Raw genomic sequence first — 18,000 nt, 5'->3', positions numbered from 1 at the left:
GTTTCTTCTGAAGAGCTGTAGGTCCTGTAGACACACAGATAGGTGAGAGACAGAAGGGGAAAAAAAACCCAAACAAAACCATGAATTATCCATTAATCTATTTTTGTCCTTAGTAAGGCAAGTAGGCTGTCTTGAATTGTGATCACCGACATCAGCCACCAATAAACATTCACTGTTGGATTTTGTGTCTGGTCTGAAATGGTTCTTTCCTCTGTGTGACCTAGACATTGTTGGTTTTAATCCACACACAAAAAGCTTTAAAATTTAAAGAAAACACCGATGAAGGTAAAAAAAGCAGAGTTTTAATAAATGGGTAGGTAAGGGAGACAGGACTAGGGAAAAAAGTCACCTTAATTTTCTAGCTTCTAGAACAATTTTGAGAGAAGAGGAAAATATAAATTAAACACTGTTGAGAAACTTGAAGACATCCTTTTCATTATACCAAGACAAGTAACAAGTGGTGTTCTTCAAGACGAATCTTTTCCCATTAGCAGCCCATAGGCTAGAACTGAAATACTAAACCTGAACAGCTGTACAGGAAGCATACTCAAAACCCTGCTGGAAAGTAGGTTACAGCTGCACTGGTTTTGGTTGTTTTTTAGAAGTCGCTGAGATATCAAAAGAGTTATGTAATAAACGGACAATGGAAAGACTCACTAAAATTACTTTCAATCTGAAACAAAATTAATACTGTAAAGCTAAAACTACCAAAATTTAAACTTAATTCCCCTTATCCAGTACGGTATAATGGAGAGCTCCTTTCATACAAAGTTTCCAAGCAGTATTTAAATTCAAATTTTTAGATGATTTTTGAAGGTTTCTTCCAACCCAAACTATTCTGTGATCTAACAAAAAATAAAAACAAAAAAAGACTTGATAACATCATCCCACCTCCCCCAAGGATTAAGTCTTCGGAAAGAGCAGCAAAATGCTATTTGCAGGAAATTACTCAAAAGGATTCTGTTCGGCGACTACAGCATTTCCTATAAACCGATAACTGCTGTATACATAGCTAATGTAAACACATACATAGTTTTTGCTAAAACCATCTGTAATGCCTGTACTGTACTGCTACTGTTCTAGGACAGTCAAATCTATTACTCTAAATCATCTCATAGTATTCAAGTATTTTGATCATAGCAGTTCTTCCCATTCACTTTCAAGACTTAGCATATCCTTGTAAAGCGATGTGTAAAATGTATAAAAACCTCCATCACACAGGAAATTATCAGTTTTAGCTCATTCTGTTGTTCCCACAGAAATGTGTATCTGAGTTCTGCAGTCACACAAGTTGTCAGATCACTTCCTTAAAAACTCCTCTGCAAGCAACTGTCTTTCACAGATCTCTCACTTCTGACAGAACTTCTGAGCCTATTCTGCACTGCCTTTTGATTTCTGTAGTCATCAGATACAACAAAGGAGTCGATATATGCCAGGATGGCCACATTTACATACGCATGCACACACACCTGCTTTTTGTGCTAGGTAAAGGCAATGCAGAATAAAGCCATAGAAGAATGACAGCAAGCTTCACCAGAAAGGTGTCGCACTCTTACATCTGCTGTAACATCAGCTCCACCTGCAACCAGCATTAAAATTCTTACCTATGTGGATTTTAAAAACAAGATTTCAAAACAAAACCCACTCTCCTCTTTATAATGCCCTTTCAGAACTCTAGGGCAACTTTAATAGATTTTGATTGTGTTTATCTTTCCCTTCTACTACATTTTCTACACTGTCAGCACATCATTCCCCTTGGGCTCAGCTTCTATTTCACCTTGATTCTTGTTCTCTTGTTCTACTTCTTTTGAGCTCTTTTCCTCCTCGGTTTCTGGTTTTACTACCTTCGAGTTCTGTTCTTCTGTCAGACTTGATGGCTTTTGTTGTGTGTCGTCTTTGTTGCTCTTCACCACCTCCTGTAGATTGTATTTTCTGAACAGAACATAGTCTCTCACCACACTCAAGCAACAGACGTTTTTTATTATTTCCACCACAATTGTATATTGTGGGTTATTAAGATCGACTTTGTTTTCCGGATTAAGGCTGCCCACAATTCCTGTAAAACAAGATGTAGTTTTAAAGACGCTAGAAAAACTGTTTCAGGGCATAAGCATGCCCTATTGAAAGGATAAAAGTTGAGAGAGAAGGCAACATCCCCCTTAGTTGTAACCAATTACTCATTTTTGTAATTGCTTAAAATAGCAAAACAGAGCTTAGAATATACCACCGGTAGGACTGAAGTAACTGCAAAAACTACCCCACTGCACTTACAAAAAAACCCCACCACCTCAAGTAAGGTGGAGCTATTTTATGAATCATATAGTCAATGGAAATAGTAACACATTATTTCAATATAGTACCCAGAGAGAAAGCCTGATAGAAGTAGTTTCAAACCACATATAACTGATGCCCCAAATTATATTCAGTGCTGTACTCCCTTCTGCTTGCTGTCTCTTAGGACATCAACATCAACAAGGAATACTGATGTCAAACTTTTTTCAGTCTTAGTGAAGCTTTTCTAGTTCAACATAGATTTTAAGCAACAAACATGTATACCCATTATGACCACTTTTAATAATCTGACCTACATTATGCATGCAGGTGTGGGCTGCTTATATAAGTGTTCTTAGTTTTGTGTGAAATCCATACATACCTGCCAATTCCTTAATTACTTCGTCCCTACTCATATGACTGTTATTACGAGCTTTGTAAACTATCTGAAAAGTACCCTTATTAGGGGCTTTAAACCAAGGCTCAAAAAATGTTTCCGTGTACTTTTTCATATCCTCCATAAAAGCCTTGCAAGTTCCAGAAATGGGTAGCATGCGCAGAATGACTCTTGTTTTCTTCTTCTTAGTGGCATGCATATCCTTTAATATATGGTGCACCAGGTTCTCAGGTTCTAGAAGAAAAACAGCTAGGTATGAGAAAAAAATTGAAGGCCTTTTCTCCCTTCTTCCTCTCTCTAAATAATAAGCTGGGGAAATACAGATTTGGCTGCACTGCTGTCAGCCTCAATCCTTTTCTGTAAAGAGTTGTTTTACTAAACCAAAACTGAATAATCAAAGATCATTTTGTCAAAGCAGATTCCTCTACCTTTAGTGACTCTGCTAATGACAAAATTCAGTGGCAATGCCAAAAGGAAGGGGAAACTCTGCGTTTCGTATACGCCAGTTTCTTGGAGGTCACACTTTGTGGCCTGTTCCTAACACTGTTCAGAGCAGTTTATTCCTGCAGCATTACACAGCATCAGCTGAATGTCGCACCTATGCCCCGGGTTCTGATGAAGACCACGTTATTAGCACCACTCTCCACTGATTGGAACCGCCGCAGCTTCTGCTCCGTCGAGGCACGGATCTGGCCAACCTCCTTCTTCAGGGCAGCCTCAACATCGTCCTCATCCTCCTCCCTCTCGCTTCCAGACAGCCGCTCCTCGTGATCTGAAAACTTTACACAAGGCACATCTCTTGTTTGGTGAGTACCGAGCAACAGTGCCCACAGCTTAAAAACCAGCAGCAAGGCACCATGCCCAGGAGCCTAGAGGTGACGGGCAAGGGCCTTTTCTCCAGCCAACCCGAAGGGCTGCACTGGGGCTTGCTTACAGAAATCGGCATTTTCGCGTGTGTGGTGACCATAGATTTTTTTTTATTATTATTATTTTTTTTTTACAGACAGAAAGGGAGAGGAGGCGTCACGATGCTGCTCTCCCTGCTCCGCCGGCGTTAGCGCTGCCAGGCTGCGGGGAGCGGGAGGCAGGAGCTGAGGGGGGCGGCTGGTACCGCGCAGAGCCGCGTCCTCCGGCCGTGCTCCCCGGCCGCCTCCCGCCCAGCACCGAGTAACTGGCCGGGCGGCCCGCACGCACCTGCTCGGGCCCGTAGAGCAGGTCCCCGTACTCGCCGAGGAGGCTGTAGGCCTCCCCCACGCACTTGCGCTCGTTCATGTTGCAGGTGATGAGGATGCCGCGCATGCCGGCCTCCAGCTGCCGGCCGCCGCCACGGGGCCGCTTGGCTCGCCCTGCCGCCGCCGCGAAGTGCCCCTTGGGCCGCCGCTTCCGCGCCGCCGGCTCCGCCGCGGCCATCGACCGCCGCCCGTTGCCGCCGCGCGCCGCGATGGCGTCAGCGCCGCGCCGCCCGCCGGGGGACAGCGCCGCCCCGCGGCCCGGCGTCGAGTAACGGCCGTCCCGTCACAGCCCCGCCGGGGAGCGCTGACGGGGCCAGCGGGCACCGGGCACCGACACCTCCCGCCGGCGCCTCCCAGCGCTGCCGTGCTGCTTCGGGGAAGCCGAGCTGCGGCACGGGGTGGGATCTCCAGTGAGGCCCTCAGCCGGCTTCCAGCCTCTCTCACGGCCGGTGTTGCTGTAGGCAGTGCAGTGCCCTTGGAGGTAACGAAACCATGAAAAATCATAACTCACGCTTGAAAATCCCAATTCAGCTCAGACTACGCGTGCCGGGGGGGAGAGTGAGCATTTCCCCAGGCACAGTACTTTGGACTCGGCGTGCTCAGCTGTGGCCAGACTCAGTCACTTGTAGCCCTTGATGCTTTCTCTCCCCCTGAACTTCAGTTCCAGGATTAAAGTCTGGATTTGTGTTAATGATTGGAGAATTAAGAGCAATGGTGGGCCTGGGAGAGGAGAGAACAGACGCTTGCTGAAGTGTGGGGAGCGAGCAGACGCTCGGCACTGGTGCGTCAAACGCCGACCTGTACGCCCCAGCGGAGGGAGAACCACGCTTCGGCCACTTCCCCAGCTCCCTATCTAACTCCTGGAGGTGTAATGGTGTAGAGGGACCAGCTGAAACAGAAACTCTATGCAGGTAAATACTAGAGAACACAGGTTTGCAGAAAAAATGTGGCCCATAGCATGATTTCTAGAGGAAGGTGTCTCTCTGCGTCCCTGTCCATATGATCCTCTTCTCCCTGCCAATAACTCTTGAGCTTCTTGGACAATTAAGGGGGAATTAAGTTCCTCAACAATTTCTGCAAACAGGTAGAGGAGACAGCTAAGGAGGCCTCACTAGGGCGGGACTATGCTATTCTTTACATCCAGAGAATCCAGTTGGGCTAAAGTAGGAAAAAAGGAAACTTCATGAATTGATGGAAGAATTTATCAGTTACAGCCGCAACAGAAGGTAGCGTTTACGTCTTATCTGAGGCTTTGTTCCTGCAAACCCTTTGAGGATCATATAATTCTACAGCAATTGTTAGACATTAGTTAGATGGGATTATTGACCACACATAAATCAAAAGTCACTAAATCTTTGCATGGCTGGGGTTGTGTGAAGGACTCGAAGTTCTGGCGAATTATAATGATAGTCTCTCGAGTTGGGCATGTCAGGACGTGTGAAACACAAAGAAGAATTTCTAAAGGCAGCTGTGAGTGGTGCAGAGGAAATGCAATTAACCACTCAGAACTTAAGTGGGATTTTTCTGTACTGAAAAGTGCTGGGGGACTTGGAAATATCCATTGGTGCTCTGGAAATTCATTATATGCCCTACCAAAAGACGGGATTACAGGTTAGGTCACTGTGGAAGTTACGGTTTTCTACCTAAACCAGAAACCTTCTTGCCTACATATTCCTGACACTTTTGCTGACTTGTCACAAGTGTTGCTGTCATTTTCTCTTAATGTTCATGCCTCCTCTGGTGTGATGTATTCTTCTGGGCAGGGAATCCCTTTAGGGCTGTTCCTTTGCCTTTCCTCCAGGAGGATTTCATCACATGCGTTTCAAAGAGCTGTTTAAAATGTCGTTACTGCAGACTTGACTGTAGGTCTCCCTTTACTGCTAGGCAGAGAGCAGCTTTGTTGTTTGGATGAATCTGTTTTGAATGAGTTTCTTTCTGCTGCAGTGAACATTTCAGGGAGCTGATTAAGATCTCCTTTGAGTGTGCTGTTTACAAACAGATGTGCACAGAACCCCAGGAGGGAGTTCTGGCAAGAGTACAGGACCTAGGTGCCAGGAAAGACCACAGCATCACCCTCACCGATCAGCACCCAGACTCCTGTTCTGCTCCAAAGATGTAGATGGATGTTAGCAATCTCTCTGCTGACCTTAGAGCCATGGTTTGAGGATGGAGATACAGGAGGAGCTATTTAGGGCTCTGGCAGCCAAACTCTTATGAATCTTAATGCCCCAATTCAAGCTACAGCTGTCACTAGCTCTCTAGTGAGTGATAGCCTCGCAGGAGAGGCTGAAGGTAGAGGCATGCACCAGTGCCACAGCCGTGCCCACAGTGATGGTGGGCTGTGATCTAGGTGGCAGAGAAGATGGCACGCATTCCCTCCTGCTTTTCCCATAGGAGCGAAGCAGAGGCAGCAGCAGTCCTGGAGCACCTCATAACTGTGTGCTCTCTGAACATGAGGCAGAGCCCTTACAAAACTTCACAAGTCACCAGGTATTAACAGAGCTGGTCCAGGCACCAGCTGCAACATCCCAGGAATCGCTACTCACTGCTGTCATGGCTGAACTGCTGTGGTTATGTGAGAAGCCCCAAGCTACCCTCTGAGCAGCGTAGTTGCAAAGCCAATTGCAAGGCTGTTGCTCCTGAGTTGCCCCAACCAGAGCATAACAGTTGTAACTTGGCTGTAGCACGGTCTTACGGCTGTGCTCCTCCATGGGGCTGGTGGGTGGGGAGAGGAAAAGAAAACAGGAGAGATTTGTGACTCACACTTTCTACCTCCACTCTGAGCTCTGCAGAAACCTATCAGCTCTTCTGGCTGTGCTGGCCTTGGCTGCCCCTTGTGCAAGTCCGAAGTACGTGTAAGGAACACAAGAGTTGGTCGCTGGACACAATAACGGTGCAAGAGTGGGCACACGGCCAGGAGTGTGACATCTGTGTAAGGAGTCAAAGCTGTGACACATCCCGGCTCGGAGTGGCTCTGCTTCGGTGCAAGGCAGAGAGGCAGTTAAGTTCGGATTGACAGCCTTTTGACAAGGTAACTGACCCTCCACCCACCCCTGCAAGCTGCTGGCCAAGACATTTTCTGGTGCTGGAGCAGTGCTGATTTGCCTCTTGTCTGTCCACATTTGCTCTTCTCCCCGTCCCTCTCTGTGTTTCATTTGGTTGTATTTCTCCCCTGTGTTTGTCATGTGCAGACTGAATGTTACAGATCCAAATAATGTCCCTTTGCTTCACTAAATCACTAAAATCACATGATTTTACAGCTGGATGGTTATTAATTCCATAAGGACCTTGCAGTGTTTATAGTATTTTGTAAATAAAAGATAATTGACAATGCATGAAAATAATTACTTTGGAGTTTTCAGACCTCCTGCTAAGTTGACTGTTTTTGAGAAGTAAAGCATTGCATTTTGGATCCTTTTTTTGGGAGTCTTTTAAAGTTTCCCTGTCTCTTAAAGTGACACTTTTGCTGACTGCACATCAAAATAATGTTTAAAACATCAATACTTAAAATCTTTTCAGGGCTTTGCTCATTTCATTCCTGGTAACCAATATATCCCTAGCACTGATAAACTGGAAAAACTGTAAATATCTTTGTACTGTGGTCAGCCAGTAATTAATGCACGGTTGCTGGATTATCTGTGCAACATCTTGGTCCATGCTGTTGTTATTGTCAGTCAGTAGCAGTAATTTCATTTACAGAACTCAGAGTTGAAGTGCTTGGGTAGCATTCAGTCCCTCTCTGCTGTATAAGGCAACTGAAATGTGATCTACAAGATTAGCAAGGCTTGTGGAAAGGGAAGGAACATGAATTATAGGAAAGCTGCCACAGTGACAGGGCTGAGCACAGCTGACTGAATGCAGGCTCAGGATCTCAGCTGCATGATGGTCACTGGAGAGCAGGGGCTAGACAGTGACCGAACTGGAACTGTCCTCAGCTGTTACTCCAATTAGCAGTTGGGATTGTTGCTCCAGTGTATCCCACTGTGTAGTAGTAAAAGCTGTTCTGAAACTGCATGGCTAATACCAGGTTTGTATCTGTACTGTAGCATTTCTTGGAGAGATAATCAGTAAGGAATAACCTTGAAGAGACTAATGGCTCTTGCTGCTGTGCATTTTTTACTGAAGATCCCAAGTGCTATGTCCCTGCGGGCTCCCCTGCGAAGATTTCTTCAACTTTGCAGCCAGAGCTACCCAGTTCATGCCCCTTTGAGTTACGAAGCCATAAAACAACAGTACAGACCAGAGGTGCCAGAATACTTTAACTTTGCAAGAGATGTGCTGGACAGATGGACTGAACTGGAAAAGGTAACAGTTGCTTGGTTTCTCTGACACTGAAGTATTTAATGCTGATCATTAATGCTGAATATCTGACAAATCCAATAACCAAGACACTGGGGTTATGTTCTGATTATAATCTTGTGATCATCTCATGCAGTTTGAACCTGTAGATCCCTTAGGTCACACGCTGTCCTGTCCACGAGTCCATATAGTTCTTTCCTTTAATCAGTAACTCCAGAGGGATTGAATGTGAGTAAATAGGTGCCTCATGAAAGAGACTCTGAACTGAATCACTCTAAACCTCGCATCAGTTCCCCCATCAGCTGTGACATGCACCCTACCAAGGTGTGCCAGGGAAATTGCTTGACGTCTGTGTGTTCCATTGCCTGCCTGTAAAACTAGTAATAAATACAGTGTAATGTCAGTCCTCACCCACCTATCCCAAATGTGAAATCTTTTGCATCAGGGACTTGGAATCTGCAAAACTGAATAACTTTGAACCCCAAACCAGACAAGAGCTCTATGCAAGGAAAGGGAATATAGAAGAACACATGAAGTATATTACTACATAGATTGCTCTGTATGGATGTAAGCCTGGCTTTGCAGGCTCCGGCTCTTCATGATGAAGGGCTAAATGCAGTTATGTCCAGCCTGGCAGCAAGAACAGAGCAGGGGTATCACCTGTCTGACACAATTGTTCCTTTTGCAGGAAAAACAGGTTTCAGCAGACTGTAAACAGAGGAAGGAACAGCCTCTGCAGAAGAGGTTTTGCCCTCTGAAGTGCACAGAAAAAATCTGCTCCCCTGAAAATGGACCTTAGTGTTATTGTACCTTCAAATAGATAACAAGGTGTCATATTCTTGTTGCCCCAATGAATTTTTTGCTCAGGAAGTGACTTAATACATGGCTACTGCTAAATGCATTTGCCTCCTTTAGAGCACTTTGTGTACATACATTTCAAGTAACTTTTCACACATCAGCTAGGTGAGACATTGATTAAAGCTCACACCATGTGGGCCTATGCTTTTGAAACTTTGGTTTAATTTTCAGAGGTACCAAACAGGCCTAGTTCCAGATGAAGTTGAAAATTATCTCTGTGGGCTCAGGAGACTCTGGGGCACATCCCAGAGGTACCCACATTTATCAGCTGGTTTGTTGGCATGACCTGAACCAAAGATTCCTCTTTCTCTGTGCTCATTACTATAAAACTCCTCAGAATGTCAGATGAAGAACTCAGGCAAAGAATACAAATTTAATTTCCTAAATGACATTTATAGGCTGTTCTTTCTAAGGGAGAGTTGTTATTTGGAGTCAGTGACAAATTTCTGTTGCATCCCCAGGTTTCTCCAGCGCTGAATAAGTGATGAATGCTTTTCTTCCTCAAACTTAAGGCAGTGTGTTTCTAAAATGAAGCATTTGTACTGTACCCTGTTGTTCTATAGGAGGGAAAAAAGTCTAAAAACCTGCATTATGGTGGGTAGATGGTGCTGGAGGAGAGGTGAAGTGGAGCTTTGAGGAGCTGGGAGTGCTCTCCAGGAAAGTGGCAAAGGTACTCTCTGATGCCTGCCGTCTGCAACAGGGAGACAGAGTTATTCTGATTCTGCCCCGGATCCCGGAGTGGTGGCTGGTGAATGTGGCTTGCATGAGAACGGGTTAGTAAAAGCATAGAAATGGTATATAGGTACAGAAATTGTGACTTAAACCAATCCTTGCTATTTAATGCACTCAGAACTATCAGCATGCTAATGAGGATGAACTAGTGTCATGCTGGTCAAAAACACTCTTCCTGCCAAGTTTTTTCTTCATGGTACTTTTAGGACTTTTGCATATGCTCTAGCTGTTAAGAAAACCCCATGAGTCAATGTGCCTCTCTCATTTACCTCTTTCCAGCGCTTGTGACACATCACAAATGCACTCTCTTGCTAACTTGCAGTGAAATTAGCCCACACTTTACAAAGTGTTTCACATGTTCCCCTGTGGGATCTGTTAAATACTCAGCTTTCCAGTATTTACAACCCAGAATGTCTTGGTGCCTCACAAACACCAGCAGTATACCTTGTAAGGCCACGGCTATGTTTACCAGTAAAGAAGTCAAGTCCAGAGACATGGCATGTTCCAGAGGCGTTGTTTTCAGAGCAAGGGAAGTTATTGTGTTGATTGCTTTTGGTGTCCCGTGATCAGCCTAGTATTTGCTAACTTGTGCTAGTCTTCACATAGCATTTAATCCGTCAAAGAAATGGGCATATTTACAAACGTAGGGCCAAGTCCTGCTTTTAGTACATCCCTGTCCCACTCAAAAGAATAAAGTAAGCTGAAGATTGCTTGTAGGCACAAGTGTTATTCTTAAATGTTGAGACTGTTTTTCCATTCCCCTTTCTTCCCTTTAGGAACTGTCCTGATTCCTGGCACACAGCAATTGACAGCGAAGGACATTCTCCATCGGCTACAGAAATCCAAGGCAAAACGTATCATCACTGATGATTCTGTGGCACCAGCTGTAGACTCAGTTGGGGCTGAATGCCAGTCTGAAATTCAAGTTGCTTGTGTCGGAGGGCCACAGAGAAGGATGGCTGAACTTTAAACATCTCCTGAAGTGAGTAAATATCGCTGTGAAAGCACCACCAACAATAATGAAAGAAAAGCACAGTGATTTGTTTTGAATAGGAAATGTTGGCATGTGCCAATATATTTTCACCTTTTTAGGACTGCACAGTGGAAAAATACCAATGTTTATGATTGCTTATCACCACTTGTGATTGCTACAGTTCGTTTGGTTAAATATATCAAAAAATGTGTAAGTCATACATTCAAATCACTTTATTCATAATTTTGCTTATTTTAAGAAATGCTTCTTCTGATCATGACTGTGTGACCACAAAGTGTCAAGATCCAATAGCCATCTATTTTACCAGTGGAACTACAGGATCTCCAAAAATGACTGAACATTCCCACAGCAGCTATGGTATTGGCCTCACAGTAAGTGGAAGGTACAGATACCACTTTAAAACAGACATATTTCTTCAGCTGGTCACATAGCAGAAGGAAAAGAAACACAAGATTTTTACCAGAAGCTATTGTTTCAATAGTTTAAAAACCAGCAGTTGTTTTACATACCAAAAAGTGGGTTGGTTTGTTTCCATGAAACATGGCAGTTTGAGTCCAGCTGCCTTAGTGTATAAAGAATGTAGCAGTCATATAGTCAATAACTTATTTTTTAACATTTTCTTTAACTTTTGGTAAATTCCTCATTATGTATAGTTAATAGATTGCCCATGAACCAAACATCAGCACAAGTTTATGAAGTCTGTACCACAAAAGGGAAAAAAAAGCGAGCCTGTTAGGCTTCTGAATTAATGTGTGTCTGGATTAGACACAGCTCCTGCAGGAACAAAATGCTGATAGTTCAGAATCTTTAAATTTATAAAGCAATGTTGTTTATAAAATTGATGTGGCAGTGCACTTCACTCTAACAAGCAAATACCAAAGCAGTAAGTAAACAAAAAAAACCCCTCATCCCTACAAATGAGTTCAGCAACTCAGCAACCACAGCAATCTCATACATATTCATACATCATGTTCTGAAGTGGTGGTAGCTTGTCCATCAGCATGATTTTTCCCTTAGAAAAATGCAACATCAGTCTATCCTGATGACATCCTCACTGTGCTGTGACTTACTGCTACTCAGAAATTCAGCCTTTTCTAATTGCCATTTACCCAAGACAACCAGTGATGGATTTGCTTCACTGGCACATCTCTTGTTGATATTTTAATATTTGCCTTATTCCTGCCAAACAGAGACTGTGGACCATTTCCTTGTGTTATCAGGTACTGGCTGGACTTGACTTCCTCAGATATATTTTGGAATACATCAGACACGGGCTGGTCAAAGTCTGCTTCGACCAGTATTTTTTCATCATGGATTCAAGGGGCATGTGTATTTGTACATAAGATGCCACACTTCAACCCAAGCGTTGTCTTTGAGGTAAGTGAGGAGAGCCCAGCAACAAACAGCACTGTTCTCTTTGGCTGGTCTTGCTCAGGTTTTCATTTCCCCTGGCACTGCACAAGGCGCAGAACACAACGCAGCTATAACTTTCACCAGATGGTAGCCAACCGATCAGTTAAGTAGTGAGTGCTGCAAATGCGCACCCTAAAAAAAGAGCATATTTGACATCCAAAGAGTTTCATCATATACTTTGCTGAAAACGGATTTGACTGCACAAACCTGCAAACATTCATCATTAGGCCTAAAAGTGAAGTACACAAGAAGTTGTTCTGGGATTTGTGGAGCACTTTGGTGATGTTATTAAAATAAGTGACAATAACAGATGAATGAGAATTTTGGTTGCCTGCACCGTGTAATTCAACGTTAAGGAGTGCAGAGGCAGCAAGTTTGAATTTCTTTAACAAAAAGCCCTGACATTATATTCTCTTACATCCTCCACACACAACTTTTCATCATTTGAAAAACACCACCATGTTTCATTTTGCATGGAATGACTTTATTATCATATCCGTGTTAATTAGATGGCTGGAAATTGCAAGTTAATAGTAAGGTATGATGAAGAACACTGTCAGTTGTAACACCTACAGAGCATCTAAAAAGGTAACCTTATGGTTTCACTTGTTTTCTACTTAAATTGCAATTATGAAGAAATTCTGCAAGAGAAACTGCAAAGCTTTCAAGAGCAAAAAACTTTGGTCTGCTGAACTAGTTGTAAAATTATGTAGATTCTTTTGAAGTTTTGAAGAAGGAACTAATTAAATGTAACTGCTATGTGTTGTGTTGGCAAGTATAGAGCTAACTGCTTTTAGGACACAACATTTTGTTCATGTGTTTCATAAGCTGGATGCAGAAATCATAATACTATCTCTCATAATGAAGATGAGACTTCACAGGTTTCAGTATATTGGCAACATTTGTTTTTTTTTATTCTAAACTCTCTAGTCTGTCAAGATTTCCCATAACCGTCTTCTGTTCTCCTCCAACGGCCTATCGAATGTTTGTGCAACATAAACCGTGCAGGTAAGCAAAAACAGAGTATCCTTGCTGGTGTATTTGATCAAAACAGTAGACCAAAATGCTCATCTCACCTTGATTTTATTCCAAGTTTACAAAGGCGTAACAGTAACACCGCTCATGTATTTCTCAACATTTTGAATCTTAAGTATTAGGAACAAAGTCAGAATAAAGATTTAGGGATAGCTTAACCATCTCAGATTTCATAAATTACAGTGAACTTGTGTAAGACTTTGAAAAGCAGTTTAGCTGAGGATGTATTAGGATATCAAGATTAACATTATCTTCAGAAGTGCTTTTATAATCACATTCCCCCTCCATTTGTTTTTCCACTTGTTCCTCCAATACTATAAGCTACAAGAAATGTGTGTGTCAGCACAGCTTGGTGAAATGTATGAAAGACTGTTTGGCCTCATTTAACTCTTCTGTGAGTTTTTATTGTCATTAGGGTTGAACTTCGTTATTCCTCTTTGGTTTAGACCCCAGATCAGATTCTAGGGGTAGAAATAGTATATTGATTATTAGATTTTCTAAAATAATACAGAAGTAAACCAGCAGGATTTTATTTTTATTTTCTTGAGATTTTTTTTTTTGTTTAACACTATACAGTTCAAATGGAATGAATAGGACTCAGTAAAAATGTTGGGTTTATGTAGAAAGGACCCCACTATACAGGAATGCAGTAGTGAACGGGACATAGCAGATAGATGACTGCGAATTATTTATTTTCTCTTTCCCTCTAAACTATACATTCAAAAGCCTGTGGCACTGTGTGAGTGCTGGGGAGCCAATCAACCCTGACGTGATAGAAGAATGGAAAGCACAGACTGGGCTGGATATTCATGAAGGCTATGGACAGACGGAAACAGTATGTTCTGCTTTACAAATGTAAAAATGTATGCTTTACAGATACAGCAATAAATTCCATTCAGGTTGCCAAGAAAAAGTGCTTAAAATTATTATACATAGTTACGACTTTTAGGCGAAAAGTCAATTGCAATAAGCTACACTGGAAAAATGTAGGTTTGTAAGTCACAGAAAAATCATAACAGCTTCACCCAAATCTACGGACTGTTTTTCACTCCTGTGGGCTTTGGATTGGGAACTAACACAAAATGGCTATATTTCTCATTACAGCATCCCAAATTCTTCTTTCGAATCTATCTTTAGAGCACTCACATTATTTGGAGCTGTGGGCATGATCTGATCAGGGGCATAGGTTATTTCTAGAAGTTTAATCATTGGATATATGATTGTAATGAAGACAATTAGTATTTTTTATAGAAATACACAATATTAGCTGAGTATTTTAAACCTAAGCTAAAGACTGAATATACAAGCCACAGTTTAATTTAAAAAAAAACGCCCAAACCCAACAACACTTGTTACAGGTGCTGATCTGTGGAAATTTTAAGGGAATGAAAATCAAACCTGGCTCCATGGGAAAGCCATCTCCAGGGTATGATGTCAAGGTATCTGGTGACTCAGTCTCTCTCTCTTGCATAATCACTTTCCATTAAAGAGTTTTGAAAGCCCTAACACAGAGTTGTATCATCATTCAGCATGAAATGAAAATGAAATGAATGAAAGAGTGAAGAAATGCATGTTACTGCCCTAAACTGAGCATGAAAAATAAGCAATTGGACTTCCCTGTTGCACCGTCCTCACCAACATAGATGACAACCCACTGCTAACTGACAGATATCAAACTTTAAGGCGATGATAGAAAGTAAACTGCTGAGTTAAGGAGGAGTGGGAGTGAATGTTGTTTTCTGGTGATAATAAAGCTGCTGAAGCAGATTCTAGCACCAGATCAATTTGCAATATGGGTTAAGATTTTTAGTATCTTTCTTTCAGTTCTTAAATTTTCTCACCTCAGTACTTATGATCCTCCCTGAGGTCTTAATGACTTCATTATATGTTTGCATAGTACTTGGCATTCCTCAGATAAAAGACATAGTGCAAAGTATAGTGGATTAGTAATAATTAGTTGTCCCCTACTGCTCCAAATCATTTCCCAATTTAAAAAAAAATCTTTGGCTTTTGTATTTTAAATGCACACCAAGATTCTATGCTCTTAATGCTTTTTAATTTGTCTCCAAGATAATAAAAATGTGTTTTGTTTGTTTTTAGATTATAGATGAAAATAGTAATATTCTGCCTCCTGGAAAAGAAGGAGATATTGCCATCAGAGTAAAACCTACAAGATCGCTTTTTCTTTTCACTTGCTATGCTGTAAGAATATTTCTACAGTTAAAGTAGATATTCTGTTAAATCTCTATTACAAGGAATCTGATGCCCCATTTCATTTACGTATACTCTGTTTAGCTGTCTGAAAACCTGTGGGGAGGAAAGAGGGATTTTCATTTTTTTCCTGCAGATGCTTGGTCTACTTATACAACAATTAGGTGTTCAATAAGATTGTCCTGCTTAGCAAGTTGAAATCCACTTTCTTTTGATTGTTAGTTTCTTAATATGAAGGGAAATGTTTGACGGACTCCCCTAGTCCCAAAATACTGTTTGGCCTAAGAGCTAGAGCCCCCATCTGGGCAGTTAGGACACTGATCAAATCCCTTCTCTCCAGATTTGAGGTTCATGGAGTGTTTCACACACGGCAAAATTTTTTAATTTTTTTTTTTCCATGTTGGTTAGAATTTTCAGTGCTTTCTGTTCTGACACCAGCAAACCTTATTAAATTTTATGGACAGTGTCAGCCTATAATCAAGTTTTCTGAACAGTACTAAGCGTGTAGGAAAAGAACACCTTTTCTAGGTGTACTGCCTCAAAAAATTCTTGCAGAAGTCAGTTGCATTTGCTCCAGAAAGAGTGCTTATTAGTTGCACTGTGCTGAGCCAAAACTTTTCTGGGGGTGAAAAAAAAAATGTCAGAATAATAAGAGGTGCTAGAAATACCAAGAAAAAAAACATTAAAGGATAATCACCTAAAATCACCAATCTCCGTTACATAAGCCTACCTATTTTTGCAACCTTCATTGGTTCCTAAACCCGTGCTGCATATTATATTATGATTTAAAATTTTAAGTTGGTCACAAGTAGTGAAACTTTATTCATTTATTGCAATTTATAAATTTTATGTCTAGTTTTGTAGCTTAGTAATGGTGAATTAATAATTCTCTATTATTAATGTCCCACTTGAATTTGATGCACATGACCACAGTATGGTCTGAAAAGCTGAAATATTTGAATATTTGACTGCACCCTAACTTATGTGCTTATTATGTTAGAATGCGATTTCATCTATTTTTCAGTAATTTTCAAATAAAATGCAATTTAATATTTCCTAGGATGATCCAGAGAAAACAGAGGCAACAATACGTGGGGACTTTTATGTGACTGGAGACAGGGGGATTATGGATGAGGATGGATACTTCTGGTTTGTTGGAAGAGCTGATGATGTCATTAATTCTGCTGGGTAATTTAAGACTGATTAACAATAAATCATTAAACTCTAATAACACAGATGATTCAGATGTTGTTATGCTTATGTGTTATCAAATACAACTAAAAGCCCTTTCCTCTGTTTTAAAGATACCGTATTGGACCATTTGAAGTAGAGAGTGCTCTCATAGAGCATCCTGCAGTGGTGGAATCAGCAGTTGTCAGCAGTCCAGACCCCATTAGAGGAGAGGTAAAGTTAAACAAGCTTATATATTTAAGTAGCTTTGTGCATGCCAGAGCTAATAAAGCCCAACTTCCAAGGGATTTGTCTATCCAGGGATTTTGTTTTTTCTTTTTTAAATTAAAACTAAATAAGTCAATGTTTCTACTCTATCAGACACCGGAGAATCCACACAGGACAAAAATGACCAAGGTAATTGCCTCAAATCCAAGATAACAAAAGCACCATTTGAAGCTTTCCCTGTCATTCAAATACTTACAGTTTTTCATCTTTATTAAATGTATATAAACTGCCTGCAAAGTCCAGACCTATAATGAGCACCCACAGGCTTTGGCAAAGCTTTCTAAACATCACTCTGCAGTTTGTAAGCAAATGTTTGGTTAAAGTTTTGAATCTTACTGTTGTGTAATACTGTTTCATTGGCATTTAAACCATTGCGGCTATAACTTCTTTAGGTAGTGAAAGCCTTTGTTGTTTTAACATCTGACTATGCTTCACGTGATCCGGGAAAAATGATGAAAGAGCTACAAGACCATGTTAAGAAAGTTACTGCTCCATACAAGTACCCTAGGAAGGTGAGTGCTCCAATACCCAAATAATTTTCACTGCCATAAGACAGGGGCTGTTAACTGTTATGTGGTTTATAAGCCTATGCCGCTGAGGTTAAGAAAAAGTAAAAATTGAAGTAGAATGTATCTTATTTTGAATTGCAATTTCCTCTGTTTCCCAATAGATGGAGTTTGTTCAACAGTTGCCAAAAACTATTAGTGGGAAGATCAGAAGAAATGAACTGCGCCAGAAGGAGTGGAGAAAAGATTAGAATTACTTGTTGTTTTTTCATGGTTTTTTTCATGGGTATTTCAGATTTACACAGTAACATAAAAGGCAGTATATTATGTCCTTCTTAGTTTAAGTTCGAATAAATTATTGCAGCCTTTCCGTACTTAAAGGGGGCTTATAAGAAAGATGGAATCAGACTTTGCAGCAGGGCCTGTAGCAATAGGACAAGGGGTAATGGTTTTAAACTAAAAGAGGGCAGATTTCAACTAGCTATAAGGAAGAAACTTTTCATAATGAAGGTGGTGAAACACTGGCACAGGTTGCCCAGAGAGGTGGTAGATGCCCCATCCCTGGAAACACTCAAGGCCAGGTTGGACGGGGCT

At 41.6% G+C, this 18,000-nt stretch overlaps 2 protein-coding genes across 2 annotated transcripts; one reads left to right on the top strand and one right to left on the bottom strand.

The window, feature by feature from the left end:
• Positions 1-1,730: 1,730 nt before the first annotated feature.
• Positions 1,731-4,204, bottom strand: THUMPD1 (THUMP domain 1 NAT10 acetyltransferase adaptor; the record flags this gene model as incomplete). Its single annotated transcript, XM_082006896.1, has 4 exons — positions 3,863-4,204; positions 3,267-3,447; positions 2,654-2,902; positions 1,731-2,056 (listed from the first exon to the last, which is right to left on the bottom strand). The coding sequence occupies exons 1-4, from the start codon at positions 4,076-4,078 to the stop codon at positions 1,731-1,733; spliced, it is 972 nt and encodes a 323-aa protein (XP_081863022.1). The 5' UTR covers positions 4,079-4,204.
• Positions 4,205-7,992: 3,788 nt separating this feature from the next.
• Positions 7,993-17,657, top strand: LOC309410494 (acyl-coenzyme A synthetase ACSM3, mitochondrial-like; the record flags this gene model as incomplete). Its single annotated transcript, XM_082006895.1, is given in 16 exon segments — positions 7,993-8,205; positions 9,621-9,636; positions 9,639-9,830; positions 10,566-10,701; positions 10,703-10,771; positions 11,022-11,165; positions 12,004-12,160; positions 12,163-12,164; positions 13,127-13,198; positions 13,937-14,066; positions 14,590-14,670; positions 15,332-15,433; positions 16,503-16,630; positions 16,747-16,846; positions 17,293-17,412; positions 17,571-17,657. Coding segments are annotated over 16 exon segments (1,749 nt in total).
• Between the last annotated feature and the right edge of the window lie 343 nt (positions 17,658-18,000).

Source organism: Phaethon aethereus (assembly GCF_964289735.1).
Source record: "Phaethon aethereus genome assembly, chromosome: 15".
Lineage (NCBI taxonomy): Eukaryota > Metazoa > Chordata > Aves > Phaethontiformes > Phaethontidae > Phaethon > Phaethon aethereus.
This window is presented reverse-complemented; position numbering and strand designations above follow the sequence as displayed.